The 15714-nt window shown below is 41.9% G+C and overlaps 1 protein-coding gene across 3 annotated transcripts in view; it reads left to right on the forward strand.

Annotated features, from left to right (window-relative positions):
• Positions 1-15714, forward strand: part of TMEM266 (transmembrane protein 266) — an 86277-nt gene that overhangs the window by 54880 nt on the left and 15683 nt on the right. For all 3 annotated transcript variants that reach the window (XM_061347680.1, XM_061347679.1, XM_061347681.1), the window contains 2 exons: positions 1441-1556; positions 11034-11220. In XM_061347680.1, the coding sequence (XP_061203664.1) occupies positions 1441-1556; positions 11034-11220 (303 nt within the window). The remainder of the gene's footprint in view (positions 1-1440; positions 1557-11033; positions 11221-15714) is intronic.

A 15714-nucleotide genomic window follows, 5' to 3' on the forward strand; every position in this document is an offset into this window, starting at 1 on the left:
AAAAAGACATTTTATAAACCATGTAAATATTGTTTGTCACCACTGTTTCTATCATTCTCTTTCCTCTTATTTTTAAGAAGATGGAACAGCAGAGAGTTATAATTCCTGTGGATGCGAGTAGGTCTCCAGTTCATGGCTGTATCTGCTGTTCCCTAGGAGTCTTTATAATTGATTGGTTTATTTTTCTGTTGGGCACCTTCACATCCCCTGTCCTGTGAAGCAAATGCTCTGACCTGCTTCCTGTCTCCTGCCACCAGATGTCATTCCTGATTCTGGATAATAATTGCTTCCAATCTGCCTTTCTGATACTTGCTGCACCGTCTCCACTCCCATAGTGCTAGCTCTGTCTTGGGGCTTTCTTTTCCGTGTTCTCATCTGTAATACAATTTTTATGTCAAATTCCAGGAGCATTTTCTTACCATGGGGGTTCCATGCTGAAGGTGCTCTCTGCAGTGGTGGTGCTCTGCATCATAATACTGAAGCGTGTATTGGTGTTATTTTGTGCAGACCTTGGGGGGGGAACACCAGGGGAGGTAAGAAAGCCCCAGAAGTGAAGGTTCTGGAGGGCAGAACCACTGACTGTTCAGCAGTTTGAGGCATTTCCTTTTACAGGGAAGATAAGTGGAAGAGGAATTAATGAGGGGTCATTTTGCTCATGCAGGAAAGATCAGAGTCAATTTGTTATTTTGAGTTTAGATGCCCAGGAAACCCTGTATTCTGAGTTGTGGAAGGGCCCTAGCCCTCTGAAGTGTACAAGAGAAGTTGAGGATCCTCGTGTAGCTTCAGAAAACATCAAGAGTTGCAGTATGCATTGAACATCTTTGCTAGTCAGCCTGAGTTTGCCATAGTTATGACAGGAGCAAAATTTCCAGAGGCTTTCAGAAGACTTATTAAAAACTGGGCTGTAGCTCGAAAACCAATAGAAGATAAATGCCTTTTTGTTTTTAAAATACCCTTCTTAGTCTGCTGTTTCCATTAAGGACTTATTTCTTACCACAAAGTCTAGGAATTAAATGCTTAGGGCTCCGGAATAGTTCTTTTCCTAAGGGAGCCATGCTGTTCAGGTTTAGAGGGGATGGGTCTAACTCTAAGCAGAAAATCCTCCTAGCTAGCAATTCAGGAAATCTGTGGTAAACACTGGAAAAGATCTGTATGAGTGCAGCAGAAGCTAGGAAGAGCATGCAGAGGATGCATTTCAGCTCAGCTGGGGAAATGGAGATCTCACCCAACAAGACCTAGATACTGCTGACCTGCATTTCATGTGTTGGAAATCCTTCTGCAGAGGAAATATTCTAGTGCTCTTTCTGTAAGAAATACTCTAGATCCAAGTGAGAGGGGTGATGTTCTTTGGCCTGTAAAGGGTTTTCCTCTGAATAAGAAAAAAAAGGAAAAAAAAAAAAGACAGCTGGGTTACTTTAAGTGCTTATTTGTGTTTTCCAGCCTATGTCCTTCCAGTGAAAGTGGAGATGGAGATGATGATTCAGCAATATGAGAAGGCAAAGGTTATTCAAGATGAGCAGCTGGAAAGACTAACCCAGATCTGCCAAGAACAAGGGGTAAAGTTCAGTTATGTCTTTATTTGCACATAGCTTGTAATGGCAAATCAAACAGTTCATGTACTTTGCTGCAAGCTAAGGTTTGAGAAGTATCACTAGGACATCTGTTGTGACAAGTCTCTGTTAAGCATTAGTTGCAGCCTGGATATTGTCAGCATGCTATTTGTCAGAAAGCAGTTGTTTCCCTCTGCTTGTATGTTTTTTTTTAAGGTGAATATAACAAATGTGAGGAAGAGAAAAGGAATTCTTCAGGATGTAATTTACTGAATGAGTACAAATAGCTTGTCGTAATACTAAGAAAATGAAAAAGTCATTGCCTTTGTTGGAAACTGCAGGAATATTAAGGCCTTATTCCCAGGAAAGGTATATGCAGTTGAAAGTTAATGAATCTCCCTGCTTTCAATGCAGAAGGCAGCTTCCCTGTAGGTCAGTCAGAGGCTATTTTGGCAGACCCAAGATGTTGCAGTAGAAGCTTCCAGTTCCTGGAAGCAAGTCAAGATTTAAGACTTTTCCCAGGCCCCCAAATATTCAGTGATTAAGTCTTGAGTTAAGGGAAGGTGAAGCTTAAAATATGTCAAATGAATATATATACGTGAAGAAGGTGTAAAACCACTGCTAGGGCAATGAGCTAGGAGTTTTTGCAGTTTGTCTTATGCAAATGAGTTCTTGAATAACCTGCTTTAACGTAGAAACCAGGAACGTATGTCGAGGCCCAGGCTAAGCAAGCGTTCAGATGACCTTCAAACCACAACAGAATGACCCTCCAAGTGACTTCTTGTTTCAGCTGTAAGGGTAACTATGAGGTGTCCAAATAGATCTTGAAGATTTCTAGCTTCAACTCACACTCCTCACTTGTGGTAGGTGCTTTCCTAAGCAGAGGAGATCTCAAGATATGAATGGCTCAGTCAAAAGGTTGAAAGGCCTGAGCAGACAGCAGGAGAGGCTACTTGTCCCAGATAAGACCAACTGCTCAAAAGGTGCCTAATCTGAATAAGGGATTTAGGTGCCCATCTTTTACTAAGGAACCTAAATTACTTGTGAAACCATCACTATTTAAGTTCCCCCATAGCTTTTTAAATTTAGTTCCAAGTGTTCTGGGTCTCAGCCTAGAATTCTGCAATGAGCTCTTGGTGGTTTTAGGTTCCCTTGCCTGTGTAATGAACTTGGCAGACCTCTTGACAGTGTGCGTGTCATTTCACACTGATTTTGAGTCTCTCACATTAAACATAATAAATTTCTAAAGTTTGTGCTTGACTTCTGACAAAAATCAGTTGCTTCCAACTATGTATCTTCAGTGGCAAAACTGCAGTTCTCTTCACACAACTTTACACAATTACATTAAGTGATTCATGGTTCTCTCATGGTTGTGAACCATGCATTGGTACGTATCCCATTTGATGGGGGAGATGTTATCCTTTGGTCAAATGCACTAGGCAGATTGGTGATGTCTTGAGTCCTGTGGCAGTATTTTGCCTGTCAGAACATGCTATTAGGCTAAAGTTCTTGACGGTCATCAATTTGAAAGCATTCATTTTTAGGAAGTGTATTATGGAGCCAGATAACGCTCACAATCTCTGAACAATTTCTGGTGTTACTTCATGGTCTTTAAGTAAAGGTGGGCTCATCCCACGTGGGGTTCAGGAGCAACTTTTGCCGCTCTTCATTCTGACCCATGTACTCCTTATCTGCATGCCTGCTTTGCAAGATGTCTGAGCATAGTAGCCCTAATCAGAGCTCTGTTGGTTACAGCATAACTGTACATCAAGCACAAAGAAATGCTGTACTGGTAAATGAGTGAATCTGTGAAAACAGAGCAGGTTCTCTCCTAGCTTTCAAATGTCATCAGCTGTGGGGAAAAATGGACTATAGAAAAATGACAGTGTACTAATCCCTCTTATTTTACTGTCCTGACTTCCCGCCAAACAAATGTCTCAGCTGTGTAATATGAGGTAAATGCACTAATTTGATACAGTTAGCAATGTAAGGCATTGATACTGGTACTGCAACTTCCCTTTGTAAATTACTAGCTTCTTAATTCAGTCAAGAACAAGTGTCAGCATTATAATATTCACATTAACATTGCGTACGGTATCTGGTGGGAAAAATGTCTCCTAATGGCATTTAATGTCTAAAATCCTGCCAGGTTTTTGCTTTTTCATTTGATGATCTTTCCTGACCTTTTTAGAGGATTGCTCATTCATAGAATTGAAGTGAGCATCTCTGTGGTTTTGAGTGGAGCTTTGCCTACAATAGTCTGTCCTCAAGTCTGGAGCACTGGCAGGCAGGCACCCCAGTTTGCCTTGTCTGTGTGGTGCCACCTCTGACATGGGCAGATAGGATAGCTGCGAGCTACAGGGGTTGACCGCTTGCCTCAGACCCCAGTGCCAACCCAAGTAGGGAGAATGGGCAAGCCATCATATTTGCCTCTATCCCAGCAGTGGATGTAGATGCAGCCTCAGGATGAATCAGTATTTTTGTGACCACACTGATGATTTGCATTTATTTAGTAATTATAGAGAGGGCTGAAAACATTCCTGTTAGAAAGATTTCCCAGCACTTCCTTTTCTGAGATCCTGTGTTCAGTTTCTGACTGCTTTGTTTCTTATCAGGCAATTGGGATTGAAATTCTCAAGGTCTGGCATCTTCTGCCGATGAAATGGCTTTGAAAGTTTCAGACAAAATATTCCTTATTTCTGAAGAGGAAATGGGGGGGAAAAATAATCTGTTCCGTTCAGCATTTAAAACAAAATAACTGGGGACCAGTTCTGTGAGAAGTGCCATGCTCGCCTGAATGAAGCTGATACTTAACACAGAAATAGAGTTATTGCTTTAAAAATACCAAAAGCAGGGAAGAAGCAAGCTCCCTTCATCTTACTTTTTGAATGCTGTTTCTGTTGTCAGTTGTATATTTTTTGGCCAGTGGTATCACAACTATAAAGTACATTTCCATTCCTGAATGACATTGGAGAAGTACTTTTGCAAACGTGCAAACTCTTTCCAGATGTTGTTTTTTGGCTAGCTATACATTTGAAAACCAGAATATATTTTATAAATTACAGTTGCATGGACCACCGCTTTGTTCTATGTAGTACCCCCTGAAACTGAATAGTTTGCTTTTTATTGATTCTCCATTGGCCAAGAAAGAACTTGTTAAAAGGGAGTGGGGCATGAGGGCGGTCAAGGCAAAAAACACTGCAAGGGCCGAGATGCCTGCACAGGACTTCGCAAAACGTGAGAAGCATTAACAGTGACAGTAATGGAGATTTCTGGCAATGGGTAAAGGTAAAGAGGTCTCACAACAATTACCATCAAAATTATTAACAGAGTGTGTTGCTGATGCTATTCTTTTATCAGATTAAGTTGAACTGCAACACAAAATTCCAAAGTTCCATTAACAATGCAGATTCCAACAAGGGAAGATTGTTTTTTTCCTCTGGAGTCACCTGTAAAGGAATTTCGATTTCTGATAATAGAAATTATTATACTATTATTAATATACATATGTAGTAGAAATTATACTTACATGATCTTTTCTGCTTAACTTTCACAAGATCATTCAGCCAAGCACAGAGCAGGCAAGACTGTATGTTCAGCCTTATCACAAGAGCTCCTTTTCTGTCAGCTCCTATAGAATTGGGGTTTTCATCATTCTCAAAGCTGCAACAACTATGGGAGCTGTAATTTCTTTTTTATCTTGAAATATAATTTGTACAACAGCTGCTAGTTTAATGACAGGGCTATTTAGCTGGTAAAATTACCTATTGGAGAAATAACTTATGTTATCCTTTTGCAATAATTTTAATTTATTTCCAACTACCAGTCATTTTCTTGGGCAATGGAAGGCAGCCAAGGTCATTCTGTGTTTCACTCTGCCAGTAAATCATTAGTTTGCAACTGTCTCCTGATTTTTATTGTTATCAACAATGGCTAAACTAATGGAAATAAACATTGGATTGTATCCCAGTGGCAGATGAATTTTAGGGCAGGGCATTGTGTACAGACAGCACTAATAAAATTGAGCAAAGTTATTGCTCCTGCATTAGACAGGAGTAAGCTTCTGGCTAAAATGTTCATTGATCTCTCTGAAACTATGTCAATCATACTCTGTTGCTAGACCATTACAGGCAAGTATTGTATGATTCACTGCTAAGTCCCTTTTTGAGTCTTACAGTTGTACAGTACCAAATGGGTGGGTAATGTGTAAACTGAGATGTTACCTGGAGCTCTGGGTAGGTCTCAGTCAGTTTACCTGCTTATAAACAATCACCTGATGCATTCTTTGAGCAAGGAAGTGTAGTGTGCCCCATAGTTCTTTCTGCTTTGTTTCCTGCCAAGATATTGCAAAGTTTGTGCTACAAGAGGACCTGTAGCACTTTTTAAAATCCCAAGTAAGTTTAAATTTCCCATCAATCAACTTTCTTTTCATGCCTGACAATCCAGTTACTCCTTCTTACGTGGGACGCTCTGTATTGCCCTTTTTCTTGGTAATAAGTGTATTTTCACACTAGCCACATGTATTCAGCTCCCTCATGGGAGGGTGTGGCCAGGCTCTTCTCAGAGGTGCAGAGTGACAGTGCATGAGCTTCAGTGTCCAAAATTCCTATTAAATATAAGAACAAACATTTTCACTAGGAGAATGGTCACTGCCAGGGAGGTTGTGGTATGTACAACTCTGGAGATACTCATAACTTGACAGGACAGGGTTTTAGCAAAATGGGCTTGCTTTAAGCAGGGTAGTGGATTAGATGACCCTCACAGGTCCATTTCAGCCTAGATTATGCTGTGATTCTATAAAGTTTTCAAATATATTTTTTCTATTGCAAAGTATGTTGGAATTTCCTGATAAAGGAACCCACGAGAAGCTACTAAAGTCTATGTGATTAAAGATAACAAGCGTTGTATGTGTCCTGGTAAGTAATGTCAGTAGGTGTCTCACTCAAGTGGACCAGCACTCAATTTGTGATTATCTTGAGTCAGGAGATGGTTTGCTTTAGGATCTGTGACCACACGTTATCTTCTACACAGCAGCATTATTTGCCCACTGGTACTCTGTGGGAATTAGGCAGCTTTTAACACAGAGATGATAGCTTTGAGTAAGTCTTAATTTAAACAAATCAAAGCATGTGTATAAGTTCATATGCTTTTTTCCCCTCAGGATATGCATAATATGCACCCTTCCTTAGAGGCTGAAGGAAGGGTGTTCTACCTGGAAATACAAAGCACTGTTTTCTGAGTACAGCTTCCTGCTATACTCTGTTATGGAGGCTCAGGTCTACATTCAGGTAGCTACATCAGCTCCTGCTGCAAATAGAAATTTCATGTGTTTAACTTGGCCCAGAATTTTTAGTTAAAAAGACTGTTATATTTTACACCTTTTAATGATTTATTTAACCTGCCCTGGACTGCTTGACATGCAGTCAGAGCAATCTCATTAGCTCTTTTACACATTAGAACTGCCTGAGGTCAGTGTTCAATATAATGTTCAATAGATACAAGCACTTACAACATAATTTGCTCAGGCAGTCTCTCATTGAATTACACCTGTAAGGCACACCCAGTTCTCTTAGAGTTAACCTTTTCTTTTTAGTGGGTTGCTTTTAGTGCCAAAATCTGTATTCCAGCTTCTACAATATCTTGAGAGAATTTGTAAGTAATAATTGGAAACAAGTAATATTGAACTGATCTCCTGTGTAGATGCACACCAGAGATCTCTGTTTCTTATTTAACTTTTCCTAGCTATTTTAGTGAAAGTCCTTTGCATTTTCTTAAATCAGTCTTTATGATAAATGACAATATTTCTGCCCAGTCTCTTTCTGAACATGCTAGAGACTTTAGAGAGTTTCAGTTTGCATTTGGAGGCAGCATATTGGGTTTTGGTTCTGTCCTATGGTCGGTATCTGTAGCAGTTACAGTTCTGCATCTCAGTGGAATACGTTGTGTGGATCACTTTGCATTAGCAGCAGTGAATGTGGGAGTGAGACAAACACCATTATTTCAGTGAGTACCCTCTTCCCTGTCAATAAAAAAATGACAGTTACACACATAATAGCATTTAATTCTAACTTTCTACTGTTTTAATGACACATATACTTCAGGGCAAACATGACTGGAACCTGGAAGCTGACCATGTGAGGTAATGGAAAAGTGGAAGGTAGAGCCTATGTTAACCAGCTGCAGATGTGTGGGTTTGTAGGCAACATTAGTTTCTGCTATTATCTTTCTGAATATTATGCGTGCTGTTATTCACCTTGCAGGTAATGTTGATGTCCAGCATAGTGAGATGCTTTACTGTGCCTAGGAATTCAGTCCTCAGATCTGCTCTTGACAGTCTCCTGTTCAGCTCTAGATTTTGGACCAGCTGAAGTAGCTCAGGGTTAAGAGCTGAAAATAAGACAAACATGTGGCTTGTGTTTGCAGCTAGCAGTAAAAGAGTTCACATACCACGAAAGTGTATGCAGGACTTGCAACTTTTTCTAATCCTCAGGCAGCGAATGAGAGAAGCATTGCATGAGCCAAGACATCAGGTCTTGGTTTCAGTTTCTGCTAGAATGTGACATTAGCGCGATCTTCACCAGCAGGTGCTTCATCTGCTGCTGCAGGCACAACCGTGTACTTCTGTCTTTCAAACATGAGGTGGCAGCAAAGCCCCTTCTGTATTTTGACATTCGTACTAGCTGTTCACCTGAGTAACTCTGGTACTCGTTTTCTCTGTGGATTCCAGTTTCTCATGCTTTCTGTGTGGCTGGGATTCACCCGAAATAGTAATTTTTCCTCTATAAATAGGGAATCAAGAACTGCTTGGATAAAGTGTGACTGTCCAGCACGGTGATCCCAGCAACGGTTGCTGCTGCTTGGCCCAGCATGCCAGGCTGAGTAGTTCATGGGTTGTTGGCAGAGCCATATTAAACAATACAATTTATTAACTCATCTACTGCAAACTGGCTGGTGACTGAGCGTGGAAATTGTAAAAGATAGACGAGATTGTGGATAGCTGAAAGCGTTTCCTTTATTCATTGGAACATGTGAGTGGGCATCAGGAGGTCTGGGCCTCTTCCCTCCGTTTTTGCTGTAGGTTCACTGTGGCAGGAAAGATCACCTGATGTGGTGCCTTTTTCACATCTGTAAAATGCTCTGGTTTCCTTCAAGCTTTTGATTGTTACAAAGTTCAGCCAATCATTGTAAATGCTTAAGCTGGTTAAATTGAGTGCAGAAATCCAATTCTTGAGCTGACTTTTAGGTAGTTTTATCTGTTTGTGTTATAAAATACCTGCCAATTTTTACTCTTCCTTGAAAAAATACATGGTATCCTGCCTCTAAGTCAGAATTAAGCATTTTAGTGGCAATATTTCTTTTTCTGACACACAGGAACATTTTTGAAGGATGAAATGTGAAATGTAGAAAACCAGTAGTGAGGCCTAATGCTTACTGCTTTTCAGTTTGAGCTAGACAGGTAGATACGGTTACCCAGTCATTAAAAGAACAACCAAAAGGCCTCCAGTTTTATTTCTTGCTCATGTTTGAGAACATTTCTTCCCTTAAACCAAGGGAGTTTTTAACAGGGGCACTTTCTGCCTTTAACGGTGAAATGTAAGATATTTTGAAAATTTGGGGATTTTATTTTTTTTCCTGGAAGTCAAGGATAAAACTTGAAGTTCTCAGTGCTGTAAAGCTGAACCTGTCTTGGCTGATTGACATGTTCATATTGGCACCTTAAGCCTCAGGAAGCTTAGAGCTGGCTGGGAAAAGTTAGCACTGGTTTGCTGCTGCTTCCTAGCTGATAGGTTGACACAAAACCCACCACCTGGGATCTGCCGTGGAGGTGTCATTGAAGGAGCAGGGCTGTATTTTGATGTTTGATGATACTGATTCCTCTGATTGCCACTGTCAGAAGACCTTTGGTTAAGAGCAATGAATGTTTCATGCAGCCAGCTGTCTGTAGCTGCCAGACCAATGTCTGTTGATTTCAAGATAGAGAGAGAAAATGCTGTGTGCTTTGTTAGATCCCTTTATTAGGTGGTTTGAATGTGATCTGGAAAGCTTAAACTGTCCTTTTGCTCCCTAGATTTGAGTCTTGCAGTGGGCCTTACAGTTACTGGTTCCTTCCCTTAAGCTCTGGAAAGCAGACAGTCTCCAGATGTGACAAACTAGAATCCCTTTTTCTTTCCTCTTTTTTTTCTTTCTGAAATCTGCAGAAACTGTCTTGTTTCCCTTCCAGTTGCTTTCACAGCTTGGAGCATGCCGGTGCTCTGCAGCATGCCTCAGGTTCACACCATGTCTGATGTGGACCGCAGTGGAACAAACTAGGCCTGCTGATGGATTCCAAAATCTGACAGCAACGTAGCTTTGAGTCAGAATCTGAGAGGCAAGAGCCAGAACCAGATTCTTTTAGCCTACATGCTGTTACACAGCAGTTCTCAAGAATCAAGGTGCTAATTCCATCTCTGTTGTAAATGCAGAGTGACGGGTGCAGTGTGGCTGGCTGTAGCATCATGCTCTCTGATGGCTTTTCAGGCCTTGGACTATGGGAGGCCCAGCAATGCTAAATTTTAAACACCTAAACCTATTACTTGCTTCATTTGCTCTCCCCTCTCAGGCTCTCTGTAATTAGACATGAGTTGGTCACTGCTCTACTACTGACCTTAAAAAGAGTTTAAAAAAAAGAGAGACTCTGCCACACAGCCCCAGAGCTGTGAGGGGAAGGACATTGGGATTTTGTAGTGCTTTTATAAGGGTATAAAGGGTCTCTGCAGTCTCTCCTTCTTGTGTTGTGGAACACCCATGGCTGTCAAACACTAGAGACACGTGCTGTGTCCATCAGCCAGATTGTACCTCGTAGATTCTGTCTTTTTGTCAGATGTCTGCTTTATAACACCAGTCAGGAGGCAGATCACCTCCTGATTGCAGAAGGTCATTAGCTGCCGTGGCTCATATATCTGAGGAGAGCAGCCAGAAAGGTAGCAACCTTCCCCAGGGTTTTCTGCACGTTGTTGAGTACAGAAGATTTCAAGCTGGAGGAGGACTGTGGTGTCCCTCCCCCTTGCCCAGATAGTGGGGGAGGACCATTCTGAGTACTGTTTAGAGAACCTCCCTCCTCATTACAAAGTCTAGCAGGTTAGGGATGTTTGTCATGAACCTAAATCCCTAGATGCCTGTTGAGAGTGGTCTTATGTGAAGATTTTAATTTGATCTGGCAGTTTTTAAATTGTCCCAAATCATATGTTCAGGATGCAGACATGTACCAAATAGAAAACCAGGATGAGGCAGTCATTATTTTTAGATTATGTGAACAACAGTCCAGCTCACTTGGGCTTTAAGAGAACATCAGCAGCTTGGACTCATGTCCCAGCTCAAGCAGTTTAATTTGCTTTCACCAGTCTGTGGTTTAGAGACAAAATGAGTAATAGCTCCCAACTGTAGAATAGAGACTTTTGACTCTGCTTACATGACATAAGTATGTGGTGTTGTTTTCTCCTATAGTTTGAAATCAGGCAGCTGAGGGCCCACCTTGCTCAGCAGGATTTGGATCTGGCTGCAGAGAGAGAGGCTGCATTGCAGGTCCCACATGTGCTGAACAAGCAGAGCAGCAAAAGGTACAAGGTGGTACCAACTGAAGATTCAGATGATGAAGCCACTGAGAACATCACTGAGCTGCGACCTCCACGAGGTGAGTGCTGCGGGTGTGCTGCTCCCCACTGACACAGCTGATCCCTTGCATAGGGCTACTGATGCCACTAAAATAAATGCCTTCACTCTACCAGTGAATTCATTATTTTCCCTGGAGACTGTATTTTCCCATCTTTGCAAAGAGGCTGTGTCTGCTTTGAAGTGGCAGGAGCTGTTGTACTTGGGAACAGATTCTGGACAAAGCCAATAAAATGACTTGGGAAGAAAATGACTCTGATGTACCTTCCCAGTGTCTTCATAGAGTCATAGAATAGTTAGGGTTGGAAAGGACCTCAAGATCATCAAGTTCCACCCCCCCCTGCCATGGGCAGGGACACCTCCCTCTAAACCATATCACCCAAGGCCTCATCCAGCCTGGCCTTGAACACTGCCAGGGATGGAGCATTCACAACCTCCCTGGGCAACCCGTTCCAGTGCCTCACTACCCTAACAGGAAAGAATTTCCTCCTTATATCTAATCTAAACCTCCCCTGTTTAAGTTTTAACCCATTACCCCTTGTCCTATCACTACAGTCCCTAATGATTATATCCATTAAACACTAAAGAAGCAGCAGCCAAATCAGAATTGGCAAAAGGATAATCACTAAGAGGTAGAAGCAGGGAAATTGAGAAGAACATTGAAAACCAGTTTTGGTCTGTGGCCACTTGCATTTCTGTGCCTTAGAGTGAATCCATATGTGAGCTGTGCAGCTTTTCTTTGCCTAGAGGCTGTGCTCTCACCAGGTTGCTAAAACTTGCCAGCTCTGCCCAGCCCAGCTGTGCTTGGGCAGGGCAGCTCTGGTGCCAGAAAAGGAGTGATGCGTTGTGTAGATGGTGAAGAGCAGTCCACCATCTGTAGCTGTATGTTGAGCAGATGTGTGGTTCAGGAGAGCAGCAACAGTTACTTATTTGGATCCAGTTTTATCACAAAAGTGTTAGACCAGAAGTGATTTTGGAAAAGGCATAGCTCTTTTTCCTGTGATCCCCCAACCCTAATGATGGAGTGCAGAATGTGTGTCTTGATCTTAGTAACATCTAATGTAATGTTCCAGAGGAGACAACACTTTCTACCTTAGTAGTTCTTCCTTGGGCATCTTTGCTTGATTATCCTGGGAGATGAGTAGGATGTGAATCTGTCTGAATTAGAGGTTTGCATGGTATCTTTATGTGGGTCAAACTCCTTAGAATTCAAGGCACAAAAATACTTTAATCAAAAGGTTTAAGAGAAAAAGCTGACAAGATATTTTCAAATGTTAATCCTTTTCATTCTCTACACAGTAATGGAAGCGTATAGAATTGATTTTGTTTTTTCCTTTTTGTAATATCTAAGTGCTAACCACACTTCAGCCATTAATTATTCCCTATTTGATATTGTATTTAAAAGCAGACAGTATAGCAGACTGCCCCCTAAAATGCATTTCCCCCTTTTCTGTAGTATTTCAGAGGTCTCTCCAGTGGATATGTTATAATTTATGCATGTATTCCTTGAGGGTTACATTTGGAACTGCGGAGTGTTGTACACATTATAAGGAGGCTTGCTGAAAGTTTAGTGCTGTGGAGAGTCATCTAGAAGTTCTTCTATCCAAGATACTCATTCCAACATCCAGGTTAACACAACTGCTCATTAGTTGGATCTCCCTGTAAAACTCTGGCCAGCACATGCAATGAAGTAGATGCACAATCTTCAGGATTGGTTCCTACGTTCAGGAGAAGGCAGTTTGCCCTGGGGAAGGAGTGTCATGAGCCAGCCCTGCCTGTTTTTTCTCCTGTCCACCTCAAATGGGTCATTCTTCTCCATCTCTCCCAGCAATGTGCCGGCTGTTGCTGCAGCACCTTTAACCATTATCACTTTGGCATGCTGACAGCATTTTCTTCATCTACACTGGTGGCTGATCTGACCAACAAAACATGAGCAAAACCTGAATGTGGTATGTCAGAAAGAAGAAGAGCATGTCTTAGGTGAAGATGCCTCCCATTTGCAGTGTGGAGGGGCTATATCTGGTTCGTGTAGGATACTCCTGAGACATGTCTCTGCAGAGCACAGGTTGATCAAGCCATTTCCTGTAGGTCATTTCTTCATCCTCCCGCTTCTCACTTCTCACATGCTGTGGTGACACTGGCTGTGCTGTCTTCAGGGCTTTCCACGTCACTTGCTCTGCCTGGAACTGGAAGCTACCAGTGTTTTAACTCCTGACTTTTGGGTCAAGGGTTATGTTTTGCAAGTTATCCTCTGTGTCAGACCACATTAGGAATTGCTTTGCATCCATTTTCTCTAAGCTGTGTTTTTCCTCCTTAAAGATTCCTGAGTGGTGACTGCAGTTAATCTTTCTGTGTGTCACATGGCATTTGTGAGCTCGAAAAACATCTGCAGTTGCCTGCTACACTGACTAGCTGGAGGAGAAATAAGGGACCGAGTTGGTAATACGGTTAAAAGAAAAGCTACAGTTCAAAGCCACAGTTCAGCTGTTAGGTGGAACAGGCTCTGATGTGCTGTTCTCTTACGCGCTGGCAGAACATTAGCCTTACATATAACACCTGAGGGTAGGGTATGGCATGAAAAGCAGGTGTTTGTGCCAAACTTAACTTTGTTAGCCTTCAAAAAATCACTGGCTTCAGAGAGCTCTGAATTCTGCCAAACCAGCAAGCTTGACTTGGCTAGAGTACATACTGCATCAGAAAATGGGATATTCCATCTCAAGCTAATCTTATTTCCCCCTTCTAGACTGAACAATGGAAACATTCAGTGCAGAGTACTTTACCTCCAAGGGGCTATGGAATAAGAAAGCATTGAGACTTTACTCATTTCCCTACCTGGGAGTTTTATGGGATAGTGTATAAGTTAAAGCTCCTCAGGGGCAGCTGTAGCTTGTAGTCTAGTATTTACACTGGATTTTGTGCAAGCATTTACTACAGCATTCAGTAAAGTTAGTCAGGTAACCACAACATCACATGGTACACACAACATCTCAGGGGGGTTGTGCAGAGAGACACACACTGTGGCCTGCACCAGGAGAGCTGTATGTGCTGGCTAATTCGGTAACTTTCAGTACGTGTTTTCACCCAGCTTTTCTTTCTGCAGATCTCTTTGTATCTGAAGTGCCTTAATTGCTGGTACAAGACTGGGAGAGGCAAGAGCTTTAATCAGGGGGTCACCAGGCTCTGAAAGTGTCCCGTAACTGCCCAGCTAATAGTTCATGCCTTTTCTTGAAGGACCCCTTCTCCAGGCTGCTCAGCGGTAAGCTGCTGGAGGCCTGGGCAGTCCTGTTCTGGTTCTCTGAATAATGAGCTGCTTGCTGCCTCACACATTTCTATCTGCCCAGAGCAGTTCATTGAGAGACCTCCTAACATCGTAGTCATAACTCTGTGGAAAATGTATGGATATATGGTATTTTCTAATTAATTTGGCTAAGAAGTGGGGAAGTTTTGAACGAAGGTTTTCTTTGTCTTGCCAAAAAATTGATCTCCAGAATAGTCAAATATGAAGGCTGCAGTGGGGAAGTTTTGAAGGAAGGTTTTCTTTGTCTTGCCAAAAAATTGATCTCCAGAGTAGTCAAATATGAAGGCTGCAACACGGGCTTTCAGCATGCAAGTCAAAGGGTACCATTATCAACAGCAGAAAGCTGATGGACTCGAGAAGGGCATGACTCTAGGAGCTATAAACCCAGGGTAGAGCTGTGACATCTGCTGCACTATTGAGCACTTCACTTAGCTTCTCTGCCTCAGTTTGTAAAGAGCTTAGGGTAAAAGCTGTTATATGCGAATGCACAGCTGCATCCCTAATGGTTTTCAGGACCATTGTGGTCAGCCTTTCCCTAAGAGAAAGGGAAGTATCCTAAGTGCTGTCATCTCCTTTCTTCTTCCCAGAGACAGTTACCATTTGACATAATGGGAAATATTACCCTATCTGTTGATCTCTAAATTATAAAGGAGTTTTTTTTCTCTTGCCGTCTTCCTACCTCATGCAGCCTGTAACTGGTCATGGTCAGAGTAACAGCTAATGTTTTCTGCTCCTGTACAAATCATTTTTAGTGTTTGGTATACAACGTCCCAGGCTTCAGGGAATGCCAGGTTCACAGTGCCCCATATTGCCATTAATACTTCCTCCCAAAATTTATTATTCTTTAATCTCTCCCATAATATATGAATTAGAGTCCCTAGTGGAAATCCTTCATTTTCCTGCATATATCATTCCAGGTTTTGAAATTCTACAGTGCTGCCATAGTTTAAGATTAATATAACCACCCCTCTATTCCTTTGAGCAAGAGCCGGATTCTAGCTCTGTTACATTGGATTGCAGAAAGCTTATTTTAGCTATCCCGAGTCAAATTTCCATTTTTATGAAGTTAGCAGTAAGCCTGTCTCTTTGGGGGACTGCTGCAATTTATGATCATGCTTGGAGAAAAGTAAAGCTTGCTCTCCCCACTGGTACCCACCATTTTGGAAGGGAAGTACGATATCGGGAAGGGAAGATGGGAAAGCTCTGGAGTTTCAGAGG

Source organism: Neopsephotus bourkii, unplaced genomic scaffold, assembly GCF_033783945.1.
Source record: "Neopsephotus bourkii isolate Nb327-2 ecotype Australia unplaced genomic scaffold, CSIRO-AGI_Nbou_v1 NB_318, whole genome shotgun sequence".
Lineage (NCBI taxonomy): Eukaryota > Metazoa > Chordata > Aves > Psittaciformes > Psittacidae > Neopsephotus > Neopsephotus bourkii.